This window comes from Sander vitreus, chromosome 20, assembly GCF_031162955.1.
Source record: "Sander vitreus isolate 19-12246 chromosome 20, sanVit1, whole genome shotgun sequence".
NCBI classification, from domain to species: domain Eukaryota; kingdom Metazoa; phylum Chordata; class Actinopteri; order Perciformes; family Percidae; genus Sander; species Sander vitreus.
The window spans coordinates 17,281,780-17,301,107 of NC_135874.1; the positions used below are offsets into that span (position 1 = coordinate 17,281,780).

The 19,328-nt window shown below is 40.8% G+C and overlaps 1 protein-coding gene across 1 annotated transcript in view; it reads left to right on the top strand.

The window, feature by feature from the left end:
* The window catches only part of fsip1 (fibrous sheath interacting protein 1), a 41,018-nt gene that overhangs the window by 3,544 nt on the left and 18,146 nt on the right, over positions 1-19,328 (top strand). Inside the window, exons 8-9 of the mRNA XM_078276710.1 lie at positions 618-779; positions 17,525-17,677. Coding sequence (XP_078132836.1) covers positions 618-779; positions 17,525-17,677 — 315 coding nt within the window. The remainder of the gene's footprint in view (positions 1-617; positions 780-17,524; positions 17,678-19,328) is intronic.

Below are 19,328 nucleotides of genomic sequence, written 5' to 3' on the forward strand. Positions count from 1 at the left end.
CTCTTGAGAGTTAGATGAAAAGATCAATTTCCGTACCATTTCTTACGCTAAATATGAAGCTGATCAGATAAGATCTGCAAATAGGAAACAAACAAATCAGTGTCCAAAGAATTTGTTGATCTCATTTCATCATTTCAATTTTGGCTCTGTGTGGTGCTCCACCTATCGACCCCTGTGTTTGCTGTTTTCTTCTGCCAGTTTTCTTCTGCTCCCCCTTCAGAGTGCTCAGAGGTCACAGCTGTGTTCTTTGCAGAGTTGGCATGAAAGCCTTACTGCAATATCCTCTATCCCTATCTCACTACTGGGCTGTGATGAACTCACCACCCACCCACTGTTTCCCATAGGATATAAGGAGAGTCTCAAACAGTCACAGTGAAGAGGAGGCAATTGTCAACGTTTTCGCATTTGACTAGCACCCTGTTCACCATCCAGAAGTGAATACCAAGTGTGAGAGTCAGACTTGTACCTCTTCCCTGTTCCAGACATCACTGTCACAAAGTTGCTGAATAAGGAATAGTTAGCTAATGTTTATCAGTCCCCATTTAAGGTTGCCACTACATAAAGCAGCCTTATAACCCAGTGGGCCATGACTTATTTCATCAATGATTCTCTTCCAGGAGGACATGTGGGCTGTGTCAGTCCTGACAGGCCAGGGTTACTCCCCCGAGCCCTCTGACCTGCAGCAGCTGATTGACATTGACTCCAAAATTTGCCTTCTCCTTCCTGCCGAAGAACTTCTCTCAGTGCAAAGCTCATTCACAAACCTTAGCATGTCCCAGGTACGTATCCAACAGCACTACTGTCATACATTATAACAGCAATGAGTTTATAGAGTGCTGTTAACTCCTCTAGACACCGTCCAAGACTGCACTGAGGTGAGGTCATTAAGTCTTATTACAAGGTCAGCTCAGTATGGCATCAATGGCAACATCTTGTAAAATCTTTTGTTATTGACCCTCAGGGAGTCACTCCCTTATTCATTAGTGGGAAAAAAACAGTATTGTGTAATTTGGGACTGAGGCTTGCATCACTTTTCTATCCGCGTTTCCATATCAAGGCCATATAAAGCCACTTGTGCATTATTTGCTCCTCGTAAATTTAATGTAAAGATTTTGCTTTGACTATTGTTTTCTTATTCTAATAATTATTTTCCATATGATCAATGGCAAATTTGATACATTTAGGAATTTATATTTTATGTATTCATCATTTTCATACGTGATTGTTGTCTGTGATTCCGAAATTTTACTTTTTAGTCGATTCCCTGATTTGCATGTATAAATCTAATACGTTTTGAAGTTTGTACCAACTCGTAATGCTCACCCTTTAAATGCTGTACATTGTCTGAGTTTAGAGTATGAACTGCACATCACTACCACATCAGAGTGTGAAGAACCAAATTTTATAACTGTAGAGATTTTCCAGGCCTTGGTGCTGGTCTTTGGCCCACTCCTAGACGCTAGCTCAGTGAGTTATCTCAGAGCCTTATCTCACTGCATTTTAAAGGCCAGATGGCATGCTCATCATTTGCGTAGCCTGTCAGTGGAAAATTGTGTTTTTAAAGTCATAAAAAACTTTATAATGCCGTTTTGTGAACCCAGGGTGCCATTTTCTAATACCACTTCTGGATGTAGACAAGGAAAAAACTGCAGTACTTGAAGCCCAGCACTGGAATAGCACATTGAATATACTAACTACATAATGTCCGGAATATTTATGTTGCTGGCCTAATTATTTCCCACTTTACCACTGTAAATGTACTCATTCATCTGATGTTGTAAGGAAATGGCAGTATAAAACTAAGCTTATGTCCTCCAGCTTTCTGTTTAGATGATAAGGATTCTGAATATTTCTACTGTCTTGTGTGGGATGGAGCATTAAAATAAAAATATGATCAAAGTGATGTGACGTGTAGCTGAAATTAATCGATTAGTTGATTGACAGAATTAATTGCCAACTACTTCGATAATCGATTAATCGTTTGTCATTTTTTAAAACAATCCTCCCTTGTGCTCTCCCTCACATGACATGGAGTGGAATTTTGGCCAAATACTACAAAACTGGGATATTGCTGGGCAGCTGGATGTGCTACTTTGTGTAACCTACGTCCATTTCCTTTCCACCCCTTAAATACCATGCCCCAGAAGAGTTTTGGGGAAAGTAAAATTCCCCATCATCCATCCATCATCTGCTCTGCATTAGTGCTGAAATGGCTAATGTAGGCATTCCTTTTAAATGATGTAAAATAGGAGTAAAACAATGACAACACTTTTGTCTCTAAAGCAACCGTTATCAAATGATCCCACTTCAGATGATGACAATTTTGAAATATTAGTGTTTTCATAAAATAAAAAGCGAAAGGTTGGTTAACCTCACATCTGTGTGGCTTAAAAAGTAGTAGTTTCCTTTCCTTACCTACCAATTAAAAGTAGACTGCACTGATAATAAATCTCTTTCAGATTCATTCCACATCGATGCCCATAAATTTTAAAGGTGGTCCTAAAAGTAAATATACTTTTGTTTTGCAGTTACCTTTCTTCTCGGCAGTAGCTTGCAACAGTCGTATTTCCTAACTGAAACCACTTGGACAGCAATTCAGGAACCTGCTTGTTTTCTTGCTCATTCCATGGCAGTCTATAATGTACACACAAGAGATAATCAAAACTCTGTTTCAACACTGCTGAAACCTTTTTCCCTCCATGATATTAAATCACGCCCTCAATGACCACGTTTGCTGTCTCTCTATGTTTTCTGGCCACGTTAGATCTGTCACGTTTTACATGGAAGAGGGAGTTATTCACCTCTCCCCAGTGAGCACTCGCTCATAAAGGATCAGTTGGTGCTTTAATCCGTGATCTCAGAACTTGGCGGCATCCTTTCCCAAAAAGTTGTGATTGATATTCTGAGGAAAAAGCAGCCGTGCATTCCTGTGCAATCACCTTAGTGTTAGGCTCTCTGGCTAAGCAGGCCCTTTGATTGAGCCTGTGAGGGTGGATGCAGTCTTGTGAGGCCTGGCACCAGCCGGGATACTGCCACAGAGGAGAGTCAGTCCCCCCCATCAGAACCTAATTACAGAGCTGGTGGAGGTACAGAGAGTGCCAGCTCCAGAAAAGGAACAAGACTTTTCCCTTTCATTTGGAGATATATATGCTGAAAGGCTTATGACATATACAGTAAAGACTACTGTATACTGGATAGGAAGACCATAGCACACATATTGCAGCCAATCTAATTGTAGCAATACATTTGTACATATTTGTACAGGTGAAAATATCTTGAGCAGAGGTGCTCATCCGTGGATTCTAGGTTTTAGACTGTCATGTTTAGCAATAAAACACATATCAGTTACCAGCTACTTGTCTTTTCTTTTTGTCCATTGTCCAGTCAATCCCTCTCATGATACCATAAACCACAGAATTAGTGTTTGTAGAAGCACAGTATCACTCATATGACCACACGGGGGGTGAGTCATGGTGAAAGCCTATCATCAGACACAGCCTTGTTTTCTTGGCCTCTGGTTCATTTCTGATGATTTCTGATGATTTTTGATGATAGGGAAAAGGACAGGGAGCCACAAAACCTTTAACGATCTGGATCGAATGGAATCAAAACACAATTTGAACAGTGTTTTACTTGGACGCTTTTAATATTGTGACAGCATTGCTTTTTTTGCAGTCTTCATTTTCTCAGGCTTTAAGCTGAAATAGCCTATTTGTCATTAAAAACATCTGTTGGCACAAAGGATTTATGTACAGTACACCCCTCCTACTGTACCACTGTGGTAATGCCTGCACCACCCACAGTTGGAAGCCAGAAGAGGTGGATTCTTTGGGTGGTTGGCAACATGGGTGTGTAAGCGTGTGTGTGTCTCACAGATCAGAACTACATAGGCTCTATCAAATGGGTGGTGTTGTTTTTTAAAGTGTGGTTACATTGAAAATTAATGGATGGCATTATACAACAAGGTTTTCAGTCACTGTCCCACTGTATTTGATTGCATCAGATCCCTGCCCTATTCAGCAGGGCTTCAACTCCTGTGTTTGCATAGTAACTCCAGCTATGTTTTTGTTGTGTATTGGTTGGCTATATTTTGATGTAAGACTATGAGGTCACTTTAGTCATATTGTGTGGTTGCTGATGAGCACCCATGATTTTAACTACAGCGACTGTTAAGTGAGAGAGCAGAGTTTTGGGCAGAAAACGCCCTTTTGACCAACACAATGCGGTCAAGGAATGTTTGGAAATTTATCTTATTTGGTCCGGGTCATATAATTAAACAGCTGCGGAAAAGCTTTGGTCACGTTATGTTCATCTAAAATGTAGGTTAGTTCCTATTTTATATCATCGAGTGTAAGCTGTGTTAGAATTCATGATAGAATGTCAGGATACCAGCTGACACCAATATATTCATAATGTTCAGAAATGTGATACAGAGTCATTTTTATCAGATCAATATGTTCTCGTTAATAGTGATGACTGCAGGAAGGCACAAAAATACATCTTATCCTCTGTGCTAAGGAAGAAAATGTTCTCTCTGGAATAGGATTTTCATGTCCCTACTGAAATATTGGAAATATGCTAATTCACAACAGAAAAGGATGTCTATTTTGTTCCTTAGCTGTGGCGAAAGTTTGGCTCCAGCACATATCACACTGGTAACCAACGTGCCAGTGAATGGATGTGTTCTTTTTTTCATAGTGTACTAGCATTAAAACATTGGAATTTAAATATATGCTAATATGAAACATATAATATAATCTTTGCAGCCTTTGTGGCTTACATATTATGCAGGGTTCTGTCTGTACAGCTGCATGGTGAGAACTAAAATGTCAGGTTTGTCATGTGGCCTGCTTGGTGTTTTTTCACAAGGTTAACTTGGCTAAAAAGAATAGACTCCACACCCTTCCCCACCCTATAATTTCCATGAGACCCAGTTTATTGTCTTATAAACGCCTTTCCCATTGGTGCTATCCACAGTTGTGTTAAGTGGTTTAAAGAGATTTTTCTCAGTTATGGTTAAGCTCTAACTTTCGACTGTCCCACTCATTATTCTCCTGCCTCTATGATCCAAATTAAATAGAATTAAAGCATTTTAGAATATTATCACAACCCACTATTCTTTGTATTTGAATACATGGCCGAGCTTACCATATTTTAAAGGAATAGTTTGACATTTTGGGAAACGTGCTTATTTTGTTATCTTGCCAAGATTTAGATAGCCAGTTAGCTTAGCACAACAACTGGAAACAAATGGGGAATAGCTTGCATGGCTCTAGCCAAGGTAACCAAATCTGCCTAAAAGCACCTGTAGCTGTGTGTTCAGAAAAAAACTTTTAAAAAGGTGGCGAGGTCGTATATACAGTCAATGGAAAGATGTGATTAGCTTACAGCTAGTCTATATCCACAACAGTCCACTTCCGGGATTGCTCCGGCGCTGCCGGAAATTCCGCCGGATGTTACTCTTTTCAGCCTGATGTCCGTTACCTTTTGCTTTTTTTGTGTTGTAATTTTAAACTCCGGTGGACTTATGAGGACTATGGTTAACTGCTACTCAGATCTCTGCAGGGTAAATCCAGACAGCTAGCTAGACCATCTGTCCAATCTGAGTTTTCTGTTGCACGACTAAAACAACCTTTCAACGCACACGTTCCATCAAAAACAAGTTCCTTCAAGAGGCTTTTTAGCAGCGGCACCATGGCTCCACCTGGCGCTTAGCACCACCCAAGACGATTGTGATTGGTTTAAAGACATGCCAATAAACCAGAGCACGTTTTTCTCCCATCCCAGAATGCTGTGTGGACTAGCCAGACCCTCCTCCGCAGCGCTGTGAAGGTAGGTCTGGCAAAGCGAGACTAGCTTACAGCTAACGTCTGGGCAGTATACATTGTTCTGGGCGACTCAACGAGGACTGCAAAAACTGCATAAAGTCGAGTGGGCAAATTTATGTGAAAGATGTGAGGCAAAAATGTGCTACGCCTTCTGTTTGAACACACTTCTAAGCTTGTTTGCCATGTTTTATTTCATTTGTTTAATTCGTACGAAAGCCGAAGTGTAAAAACAACGTGGTTTCGGACACAGCCAGGCTAGCTGTTATCTGGCAAACTATTCTTTCAAGCATCACACTTACAATGCTCACAGTCCCATATTTAATCTCTCATCATTGATAAAGCACCATTCCATTGAGCTGAAATGTAGGTCAGATACTGTGCCTGACAAAACACAGCAAGTGTCACTGGGGGACAAGAAGGGCCAAAAGATGCTTGGATGCTTTCCCTTCAGATGCTTCTGATAAATATTTTACATGGTCTGCTTCTTAAAGCTCTTTGTTCGAATTAATTTCTGTCTGTGTCATTATTTGGCAAACACTTAAATTACCTTATATCACTGAAGTGTTCCTGGGTGGAGATGACCCTGTGAGTCTCTTTTAACCACAGTAAAAGCCATAGACTGTGAAGTATTTACAATGATTTGGAGTGATCCCAGATGCAATATTTTCTTCCACAGCACAAGCAGTGAAAACTTCAATAAGATCAAACTTTTTTTGACCTTTGATTGCTCTTTGGATTCTGTTAAGATACTGAGAATACACAGGTGGTGTGGATATTTGAACCCAGAATCACATTCAACATGCTTTTTTGATTGTAAGATGCACCAGGAGGTTTTGATCTGTGCAACATAGATTGCTCCAGACCACCCTCGGTTCTGGAAAAAAAATCAAGAAAGAAAAAGCAAGTATAAAGTCCAGATGACCCACAAGTTAATCTTCTAATACACCAGGAATGTTCAGCAATCACCAAGTCATCTAACACAGATCCAAAATACTGATGTAAAAACATGACCCATATACAAACAAATCATTCATATCTTGGACATTTTTAAGATGCTGATAACCCTCTCTTATTGTCTCTCATTGAGTAGATCAATTTGAGGTCTGACTTCACAGAAGGAGGAGGGGAAGGAATTACAGTGTTAAGAGTTAGCCTTTGTCTAGTCTCGCATTGTCAGACCTTCCTCCACAGCGCTGCGGAATATTCGGCGGCACCTAAACAATCCCGGAAGTGGAACGTTGTCGATATAGACTAGCCTTTGTGCAATTTCCATTACCTTGCCTACCCAAGTGTAAGCATGCAGGCAGGTATATAACATGTATGGCAGACATATGTGTTACAGCACCTCTGTCTTAAAACTTGGCAGATGTTTACAGGTCATAGTGGGGGCAAAATGTCAGTCTGAGAGACAGAGAAAGAAATACGGGAAAGAGAGTAAAGTCAAAAGACTCTCAGCCATAGCTTCCGAACAGCTTACTCCCGAGCTCACACAGTGCTCGTGGCAAGGCATGTGGACAGGCCTTGGCAGGTAGCCTGGGTCCACGTGGCACAGCCAGAGCTCCTACTATCCTTCAGATTTGCATAGAGACAGAAACAGAGAGAAAGAGAGGAGCATGCTGTTCTGAACAACGCCAGCCATCTTGGAGTGAGTCAGTATAGCAGGCTCCCTTTCATCATAACAGCAATGTCCCTTTGCAATATGTAGACAAGAGCCGTTAACAAGACATATTTTCGTATTGAGTACCTCTGTATAAACAGATGGGTATTAGGGATTGTAAATTACCATTATCTCAGTGTATAGCAAAAACATGCTGTTTTCATTATCTGTTTTTTAATGACTGAATGACTTAATGTGACCAGCAGACATTTTTAATATAACAAAGGCCCCCACAGTCAAGGCCAATGAGCCATTTTGTGGCTACTGCACGCTAACACAAACTGCTGTTTGAAATGCTGGCTCACCTCCACATCACATAAGTGTTTTTCAAGGAAAAACCCATTGAGTGTTTTGTCCTTTCTTTGAATTGTGCAACTCTTTGCATCATGTTTGCAATTTCCATGACAGCTCATCCATCAATTTTAGCTAGTTTGAATGAGGTATAGAGAACTTGGTTGAAAAGACCACATCTTGTACAAATTAGTTTGTTTGGAGTATGCGGTAGCATTTATGTTTTGCTATCGTTGACACTTCCTTGGATTAGCTGCCTCAGAGCATGTTGTCCCTGTTTAGCTCGTCTTGAGCGTGTGAACAAGTTCATCAAGCTCTCAGCGGTTCTTGTTCTGGCTCTGGCCTGGTCAGGCAGTCCACCTAAACACCTAATGTAAGAGGGAACCTGAAGCAAGCAGTAGACTAGTGCATCCTCTTCTTATATTGCAGCAGGACACTTATACGTAACGGGTGACCTAATTGTATGTCTTGTTTTCTTGTCTTGTTTTCCTGATCTGAAAAGACGTCTGCATGAGAGGATCCAGCTGTTAGTTTTGGCAAATCGCACCACAGATGCAACCCACATTAGAGCAGAGAAGCTCCAGGCTACCAATCTCAATCGCTCCTTCCAAGGTCTAACAAAACTAATATGACACTTAGTATTGCTGAGTGGCATCCAAGAATTGTTTTGATTTATAAACATAAGTAATCCCCACAATCTTTCCTATTTTGTCACTTTGGACAACAGTGATCCATTAACCACTGCAGCTGTTTAACACCATGACATCCACTAAATGGTATGTATTGCCTCTATTTGCAATCAATAACCACTTAATGAATGTGAATGCTTGATTAAAGTTGTATGATACATATAATCTACTAATGATGGTTTTGCTCACAGCAATTGGGATTTTTTTTTTCATATTGTCGGAAAGCAAAATCTGAACCTAATCTAAAAATTGCTGGAACGTCTGTCTGTCAGTGTGTGTATGTGTGTGTTATGCGCATATCTCTTGAACCGTTAGTCCAATGGATATTAAACTTGACAGGTGTCTTGCTACGGGCACGAGTAAGTGTGGCACGAGTAAGTGTGGCACGAGTAAGTGCGTTTGACGTTGTTTGGATTAGAAATGCAAAAGATATCGTTAAATATATAGGTAAAAGAAGCACACATTGGCTTTTGCCGCTCTAGCCACTAGCCACTCCCCGTCTCACCCTGATGACCAGAGACAGAGAGCAGCAGAGCTTTGGCAGCTAAAATGTGACATACACCTCAGACCCACAAAAATGTGCAAAGTAGCACTACTAAGTCTTTGACTTTGAATAAACAAACGACAATTCATGCAAACATGCAAAGCACAACCAGACAACAAGTGCAGACAGAGCGTGATGCCACTAATAGGCAGGCTATCTATCTTATAAAGTGAGACATATCTGTATATATGTGAGTGCGTGTTTGGGGGGAAGGTAACCTGCACATCAGCAGACGCCACATGCAGAACGCTTTAGAACAGCGGGGGGGGCGGGGACTCTTTTCCTGCTATTGTATTAAATTGCTGTGAGCTGGCAGAACATACCATAGCCTAATCTCGGAGATTATTCCTTCAGAGCGCTGTGCAATGCAAGAAAATCTCAGAGCTGAACCCGGCAGATACATCAGACTCACCCTGGGTCGGGTTAATTAAGTCGCCAAAATACCCCCACGAATCAAATCCCCTACTTCACCGTTAACCGTCAAGCCACTAAACCTGTATGGAAATGAACACCTCTGCTGAAATGTTTAATTTATTAACAATCCGGCACGAGATATATCTCTCTCTCTCTCTCTCTCTCTCTCTCTCTCTCTCTCTCTCTCTCTCTCTGCTGGTTGATGAACGCAGATATGTGCTTGATTATGATTCTAATCCCATTGGCCCGTCGTTGGCATGGTGATGTGTTGGGCGCATCTCATTGGCTTCCTTAATTTCCTTAGGTGAGATGGCCACACCTCTAACATGAACTCTGGGGATTTTTCCCGGACACAGATCAAAGGATTCTAGCGTGAGGATCAATTCTAGTCAATCTTACAGAGATAAACATTTCTATTATCCTAAACTAGTCTCAACTCAGCAGGGGCGGCTCCCAAATGGTTGGGTCAAAAGTTATCTTTCCTGTGAGGAAAATAAGGCCACGTCCACAAGTACCAAAACGATCTTTTTTTTTACCCGTTTTCCCTGGATTCGTTTCAAGAATAGTTGCGTCCAAACGGATCCAATTGTAAATGACTCAACGCGCTACTTCATATTCCAGGCCTATAGGCGGCGCTGTTTCTGTTACAGAAATTCACCAAAAAACGGAAAAGAAGAGCATCGTCACTTCCACTTCCCATCATAACATGACTAGCTAGACTAACGTTCTCTTAATACATCTGTGGACTATAGTAACTTTCACCACTGCTCATTTTATACTGCAAGTTATACTTGTCTTTGTTTACATTGTATAATGTGCTGTTGGATTGCTTTTTATTTTGCAAATCTGTCTGCCATCGTACATGATTGCAGCGTGCTAGCTGGCAGAGCTAACGTTAGCACGCTAACTAGCTAACATCGGCATTATAACAAACATCAATGATCCAATGTCTTTTTGATAATCTACACGTTTTTCTGGCAGTAGCCTTTCTACAATAAGCCGTGCTAAAAGTTACTATAATCCGTTCAAGGAGTTGATAAGCAGACAGATTAGCTAGCTAGTTGATAAGTTGTCTACTTCCACTTTATAAACAGATAACCATAGCAGCTAACGTTAACATAACGTTAGCGATGTTTAACGTTAGCTACATAACGTTATCAATATATTTTGTGTAGAATCCAGAACCGCAGAGCAGAGGGAAGTGTCAGGGAGCAGAGACATTAATTTAGACAAGTATTTAGATGACGTGAGCTTGTTTGACCATGGAGATGGGATATGCTCGCTTATAGCTTCACCGCAGTCGTGTGTGTGTGTCAGTGGCCGCGGGTAAGAGGTCGAGGGGTGTGGCGATGACATCATCGATACGATAAGTATGCGGCTTCGCCGTCCAAACGAAGCCAAAAGGGAGCCGTTTTCGAATTTTTTCACCCTGGGACCAGGTTTCAAAAAAGTGCATTTTCAGGCAGTGCGTGGATTCGTGTGGACGACGGGCTCAAACGATGCTAAACATGTGCGTTTGCACCAAAAAGCGTCTCCGTGTGGATGGCCCCCGAGTCTCCTCCAGTATGCAAATTCACAGACATGACCTAATTAACACAACACATTGCAGCTTGGGTTGGTGTGGGGCAGTTATTATTGATACAATGTTTTTCGGCTCAGTTGCACTCAGTCCCATGGCAGTTTACATAAAATAGGTTACAGTTTTAACCTAAAAGTATATTGCTCTAAAAACATCACCAATGTTTTAACTTTTTAAACTCAACAGTAGCGCACTGCCATGAGTCCATGCCGCTAATGTCTGATTACTCCACATTTTCATTGTGATATTTTGTGATTACATTCCGAATCTGCAGCGTTCTCTGTCAGGTAAATACAGTAGTACAATGTCTTCCTCTGATGTAGAAGTAGCCTACGCTGTAAGTCAGTAGTAGGCTATACAGTGGAGTTGCCTATTAAGTGGTTTGGGGTCCTTCTGTAAGTCATTTTGGGGTACAATTAGTTTTTGATGAATTCTGCAAGCAGCAATACCACAGGCCAAGTAATCGCCCGTTGGCACTAGTAAGGTGAAACAAGGACAGCTTCTCAGGCGTCGTCTTATCATGCACAAATTACCTTTTCCATTTTAAAATTAACATTTATTCTGCATTCAAGGCGCAGCTCGCAGTCAGTGTAATATTTATAATGCTGCACTTTATATCAACTCTTGACACTAATGCAACATCAAAGTCCAAGGCTTTCATTTGATATTTCATCAATAGGCTGAAAGATAATTATGTTTGACATGTTTTTCATACTGAAAGAAAAGAAAGTCTAGATCTTTGTGGCCTCCCAGCGGTCTTGTGACCCAGATAGGTGATGTGATTATTGGAGATCTTCAACAGCATGTCAAGTGGCTCCTCTGAGGAGAGCCAATTACCAGCATTTTGCTGATGTTCAGATAAGCTGAACCCTGGTCTCTCTATTTGGAAATCAGTCATTCTAACCTCATATTAAGTTAAAGCTATCACACATTCCAGAAGATGAAGCACACATATTGTATTAGAACAATCACTGGAATCTATTACAAAACATTCCCTTATTCTTCTCCAAGAAGTGAATCATTACTACAATTTGACTGGCACAAGGTCATAGACTAATCTACCGTTTATTCTTGCCAATGCCTTTGGAAATGGATCTAAACATTTATTAGTAGTGCTTAATCAGGTATATACAGTATTTAGAGATATTGTGGATAAAGTATTGAAAATAATAAGTTTTAGGCTACCCTGTGTCAGGTTAACAACACTTATGATCTCATACAGCTTTCAATTGTCAGTTGTCAAAGATAGTACACATTTACATGCAGTATTTTAAAGTTGCTAACAATATCCAATATGTTTTATTTGGCATTTCATTTAAAGCACGAAAAGCATTTTTCTGTCCGAGCCCGGTCCGCGTCCGACACAGTTAAAATCAAATTTTTTTCTCATACTAATGACACATGTATGTTTGTTTGTGTGGAAAGCCCGCTTTTATTAGGCAACTGTAGGAAGGCATTCGGAAATGTCAACAGATGAGCGTATCAGCGCACACGGGGCAACAAGCGCTGTTTGTAAGCTGTTTAATTTAAAATGTTCAATGTGTTAACCTTTCCTGATTGCTTTGTTTCCGACCGTGGTCAGAAAACCAGGGGAGACTCGTTACCTCCAGGGCCGAGGTTATAAAATGAATAACGTCGGGGTTAAAATCCCGTTTCAGGTGAGCAAATGAATGAGCTTGGCTTTCAGTCTGGGGTTTATTTTGGACACCGCACACACTGTGTACAAAACTTTACTTAGTTAAAGGAGCCGCAGCACCATTTTACAACAAATGCCTTATCGCGCTGATGTGACCGAGCCCGACCCGAACCCGAACATCATTTCTAAATATCTGTCCAAACCCAGCCCGGCCCGTCGGGCTCGGGTATCCATCCTCTAGTGCAGATGAACCTTGTACGACACAATACAGTGTATTTGTTAGCAATGATGGTCGGTCAGTCGGTCAACCCGCCTCTTTGGTCCAAACTGAAATATCTCTCAACAACTTTTGATGAACTGCCAAAAGAATAAATCCTAATAGTTTTTGGGAGATTTGGTGATCGCCTGACTTTTCTTATAGTGCCACCAGCAGGTCAAAGTTGTCGCTTATCCAGTAAAATATCTCCACATCTACTGGATAGATTGGCAGTAAACTTATTTAAAGATATTCATGGTTTTTAGATGGGGAAGTCTATTGACTTGGTGATCGTCTGACTTTTTCGTTCCACCATGAGGTATACATTTGTGGTTTTGAGTGCAATATCTCAGCTATTGGATGGATTGCCATGACATTTGGTACAGACATTCATGTCCCCCTGAGAATGAACCATAGTCACTTTAGTGACTGTTCATCTGGCACCATCATCAGGTCAAAATATACTTTGGTTTATGACCAAATACCTGCAAAGCTGATGACTTTCCTATCAGCCTAAGCTGTACTTAGTTGTGTGTGTTTAGTGTTAATTAGCAAGTGTGTCATGTTAGCATGCTGATGTTAGCAGTTAGCTGAAAGCACCGCTGTGCCTAAATAAGTAGGCCTACAGTCTCACAAAGATGCTTGCATGACTTTAAATCTTGTTTTATTCCTTTGGATTAAAAAGATGACCAAAAGCTTGCTAAATGAAATAGATTTTTGCAGAGATTTGAGTGTGCAGATGCTTTTGTCTATTAAAAATCTAATAAAAAATATCTTTCTGATTTAGTTTGTTGAATCTGAATACTATAATTAGCTCCATTGAGACTTAATTGTATCACTTGTAGTTTAACACTGTGTCTACACAGAGAGAAAAGGAAATCGTTGGGACTTACAAACTATGTAAACTTCCCAGCTTTGCTTAATTTTCCTTTGTTGTAACTATGGTAATACAAGGCAGAGATACAGTAATGAGAAGGTGAAAGCCTGGAAACATGATGTGTCATTTGTGGACCATCTATCTTTGCTGTAATTAGTCAAATCAGTGAAGTTTATACAAAGATTGTGGACTTTCCCCTTACACTCACCAAAATTCATAGGGTGGTAATTTAGCCACAGAGAATTGGTAAGTAAGAAAATATGCGACATACATGCCAAATTCAATCAGATTTTGGTCAGTGATAGCTTTATCATTGCTAAGCCCCACAGACAATTTTAAAGTTTGTAGTCTATAGTTCTTGAAAAGTAGGGCAGCTGTCATTTCCAAATTAAATAAACTGTTTCTCCCAAAGATTTGGGCTTTTTTAGAAACGTACATTTAGTGGTGTGAGGACGGTGGTAAAGCTAGACTTTAATTTTTATTTTTCCTGGTTGGAACGCTGCGTTTCTTACTCTGGTGGCATGACAGCAGCCTGGTCCTGTCGTGGTCCTGGCTTTTGTAGTCTGGATGAGGGAGTTCTAACTGAAGGGCTCTAGTAACGAACACTTAAAAGAGGCTTCAGATAGAAGCTGTCATTATTTCCTTATAGGGGGCCCGAGGACACTGGTAGGTGAGGCCACACACACTTGGGGAAAGATCTTCTTGTGTTTGGCAAGATTTAATTATTAAAGTTAGGCCTAAAATGTGTGTAAATGCAATACGTGCTATAAGTCGAGTAAGCATGTCTGTTTTGTTTTTTAACAACGGCAGAAGCAATCATTCTTCTTGTAAAGACACTGGGTCCACTTAACTCCTCTCCTACCCTGGGTTTAACTAAGATTACATCCTACCATACATGTGTCAAACTTGATTTAGCAACTCAGAGTTTAAGTTCACAATTTCCAAAGTCCTGCTGTCTTTGGTAACCTACCATTTTGCTGTATGCAAGTCGCTACTGAGATGTCGACCTTTTTATGAAATATCCATAAATTTCAACATTATTAGATCATACATACGCTTGCCTGGCATCCAGACTAACCAAGAGAGATGGAGATTTCAACCACATGGCACTGGATTGACACAAAACAGCCCTGCGGTTGGCAATATCCTCTCTGACCTAACAATTTTTCAACCTAGCTGCTGCTTTTATAGAGTAGTTGTGTATTTTTAGAGGTCAAAATATGACCGTACCACAGGTCATTCACTGGTCAGTCTCGACAGTGTTGTTGTTTTTTAATCCTTACTTATAAAGAAATCAACTATGGGTGGGGTGGGGAAAGATATGAACAGTTTAACCTATCCTTTAAGATTTGCCACAATTATGCTCGCTTTTCAGCACCTACTGTTCATCATACTACGTCTGCAGAAGCTATTCCTTCGTATAGTATTTCGGTATGTGACAGACTTATGACCTATTAGTTATAGACATCGAAATGTTTCATTTAAAGCTGAAGATTTCACATTTGATTGTTCTCTATGGCCGAGTCCAAACGGAAAAGATCAGAAAGACAAGCCTCTCACTTATAAGCTGTCTGCGGATGCTCCTCCAGGCATGAATCTTGCATTTCCTCCTGCCCTTTTTTTAAAGTTTGCAGCTCGCAGTCTATTGTGTTAACCCAGTGCATGTGGATGCCATAAATATGTGATTTATGTTGGACCCATGTGGACTGTAACTGAGGTATTTGGGCTTTCTCAGGTTCTCTGTGCTGTCTATAAATCAGGAGAGAAAGGTTGCTGTTCATCTCTACGTCTTTAGAACACACCAGAATGGATCAATCCTAAGCGGAATAGATAAGCACATAAGAAGTTGGGTCCAAACTAGTTTAATGATAGCCAGACAGATTATTCTAAGAGGATGGAGGAATAAAGGGGTGTCGTCAATTCAGGAGCGGGCTTGTGAGAAGGCTAGAGTTGCAGCCTTTGAAAAGATGTCATATAAACTTGCCAGATTGGATGTCTACACTAGAAAATGGGGAAAGTACTTATGCTTTCTGGAGGACTACTAGGAAGCTATGTGCTGGGGAGAAGCGTATAGTATGTGTGCTTAGGGTGTTATCATATATACATATGTTTATTTGGTTTACAGTTTGTCTATTTGGTTATTTTATTATATTGTCTTGAATGTTATGGTTATTATGTCATTTTTTCTTAATTTTGTCTAAGTGAATGGTGATGACGAGTGGGGGTGTTCGGGCCAAGTCCCCAGGAAGAGCGCCATGTCTAAAAGCCACCATGGGCGTAGCGGATAACAATGGTACTGCACCACATGGCCCAGAAAGACTTTTCACATAGACTTTGCATGGCGAAAGAAACGTCTATATTTCAGCAGATAATTTTTTGGGGGGTACATCAACTAACTAGCCCTAACAATTAAAGGGTCCTTGTTTAAAACGTCTTATTACTATTATTATTATTATTATTAATAAGCTAGTGATTACATCGCCTTGGTTCTCTCTTATGATACATCCGAGGGCTGTATGCTGTAAAGCTTGTAAAACGTGGATGAGGGATGAAGCCATGGATGAGCCCTGTTTACGAAACTGCAGGCTAACCTTAATAGCTAGCGCTAGCTAGTAGCGCGACATAACGATTACATCTCTTTGCTTGTCTAAATACATCCATCGTTTATTTAGATAAGCATGTAAACGATCAGGAACAACGAAAACACAATGTTTAACGTTAGTGAATATTTTAGACAATAAAACGGCGAGTTCATGAGTTCGCCACATTTACCATGGATGTAAGAGACAAGAGAGAGAAGCTCATGAACGTGCATGTTGCTACTGGTTGCTACGACAACACAAACAAATTTTTGCTAGTGCGCATGTCCATCGTGATGTCATGGGCCAGTCAACGCGGAAGAGCCAATGCTCCATGTTTGTTTTATGCGCTTTTGAGCACTCTCATTGGAATGTACGGGGCTTCCCACCGAACACTGTATCCAGTTCTCTTAATACATCCATAGTTTGGGCGGGGAGGGGATATGTTTGTGTTGTAAAGTGTATGTTTTAAGGAACAAATAAATTGTTAATCATAAAAAAAGAAAACACCACAATGATGACATTTAAACAGAGTTAGGCATACTGTAGTCTATATCCTTGACGTTCCACTTCCGGGATTGCTTTGTTGCCACCGGAAAATCCGCCAGATTCACTCATTTAGGCCGGATATCCGTTGCCTTGGGCTTCCTTTGTGTTGGCATTTTAAACTCCAGTCGATTTATGAGGACTATGGTTAACCTTTTCTCAGATCGCTGCAGGGTAAATCCAGACAGCTAGCTAGATTATCTGTCCAATCTGAGTTTTCTGTTGCATGACTAAAACTACTTTTAAAACGTGCAACCAAAAAAGTTCCTTCCAAGCCTATTTTACAGCGGCACCGCGGCTTTTTCCAGTGCTTAGAAATGCCAATAAATCAAAGCACGTTTTCCTCCCATCCCCGGATGCTATGTGGAGTAGCAAGACTCTCCTCCAGCGTGCTTTGGAGGAGGGTCTGGCAAAGCGAGACTAAGCATACTGTAATTTGGAGAAATGGAAAACTTTCACTCAAATTGATTGTGATGATCTATTTTTACGGATTTTGATCCATTTTTAAATGTTTCCCAGTGACAGCCATAATCCGTGAGTGCAGCTCTAGGAGAGAACCCAAGCATGTCCGCATGTGAGATGAGATGTTTGCTCCCTGTGAGAACCAGTTGTGTGTGCTGTATATCAGGGCCATGGCTCAGAGGTTGGCTGGAAGTGCGATGGGGACCCGCAGCCAGGAGAGCAGTTCCTGCTGGATATAAAGGAGAGGAGAGGGCAGGAGAGGCGGCTCAGAGAGATCCAACAGCAGCTGGAAATCCTGTGCCAGGGCCAAGAGATGACTGTGAGTTCAAAGCAGCTATGTTCGTTTACACGCACACACATGCTCAAATTCACGAGTACTTAACACGGTCTGTGTTGTGCGTCATAACACTGCACAGTGCTTCTATCCTTAAAAACACGTGTGTGACAAATTATTACAAGTGCACAGCTCATTCTGTCATTCTCACAGGGGGACAATGAAATCACATGCAATATTCATGTCTCTGCAGGCCCATATTTTTTCTCCATTTTTCTTCTCTCTCTTTGTATCACTAACACACTGACTTTGCAGTTTTGTGTAGAATGTATGTTTTAATTTACATTTGTTTTCAGTGAGGAGTTAAATATCTTTCTCTGCTTTGCTTTGTACACGGGTTTGATCGGAGAGCGAGGACAGTCGTTTACTCCACAGATGAGCCTATTGTCCTCCATGAGGTTTCATTGCTTTCTAGCATTCTTCGCTGAGATTTGATGTCCACCCTTCGCAGTGTCTCCTAGAAACCATTGAGCTCTGTCTGGTTTTAGGAGCCTCTGCAGAGTTACAGCCACAGAAGTGTTGTTCTTTCCCCAAACCCTGTAGCTAAAGGCACAACACAAGAATTTTCCGAGAACAAAAGGTGGATAGCTCTGATTTCTGCTTTCTCTGACATTTATGACTTTAAATCTTGTGTGAAAGAAAAGGCAAAAGGAAAACATTTGAGATAGATTTAGTGGTTTGACTTTGTCATTGTTCAAATGAGGTAGCTTCATCCGGTTCTACGCAACAAACTATCCGCTTCTTCACAGCGCTGCTGTCGATAGAATACAAATTTAAGTGTCCTTAACTTTACCAACACATTAGTTCTCACAGTGATTAACCACAACATGATGTATACCTGCCTAATTTAAACATAAAAGATCCTCACAAACAGTGAGGTAATAAAAACATTAAGTGGCAGCCACACCCTTACATCAAACGCCATGCCATGTAACCCAAACCTATTCCTGGCTTAATTAAGGGGACACAAATGGAATTTCTTGCTAATTAAGCCAAGCTCCATTTGAGGAAACAGTTCCCTCATTATGATCACAAAACATCAAAACCACCAGTCTCTTAACTTATGGTATAGCTAGACACTCTTTGAATATAGCCGCGTCTCACTGCGTTTTATATACTGTCACTAAATGATTGAACCCAGCGAGCGACTGCAGTGTAAACAGCATACTCACTGTGTATATTCTTTGTGCCACCAAGCTTGTTTTGTGGTTCGAAAAGATTTATTTGTACGGAATTTGTCCGGGAGGGCATTCTTCACACAGCTCCAGTATACTCATAAAGTTCATTTGTGTAACAGCCGTAACTCAAATGTCTTCTCACAGTCTTTTCGCACCTGTGTACCAACTTTGCAGGCTTTCTGCATAGTTCTGGTGTATTATAAGAGCCTGATAACTAAGAAGAGATCAGTTTGTGAATAGAATGAGTTTTCGTGTTGAATTGCACAGTTAAGTCAAAGTCAGAGCATTTTTAGGAAAGGCCAACATCCTTTTAGATGAAGTAAGTATTCATCGACGTGCTACCAATACTTATACTATTGAAGTAGTAGTTCATCATTCATCATTTTGGAAGATGTTCTTATCGTCTTCCTTTTCAGAGATCGAAGACACTCATGTCTTGGAATGATTTTGAAAATGTA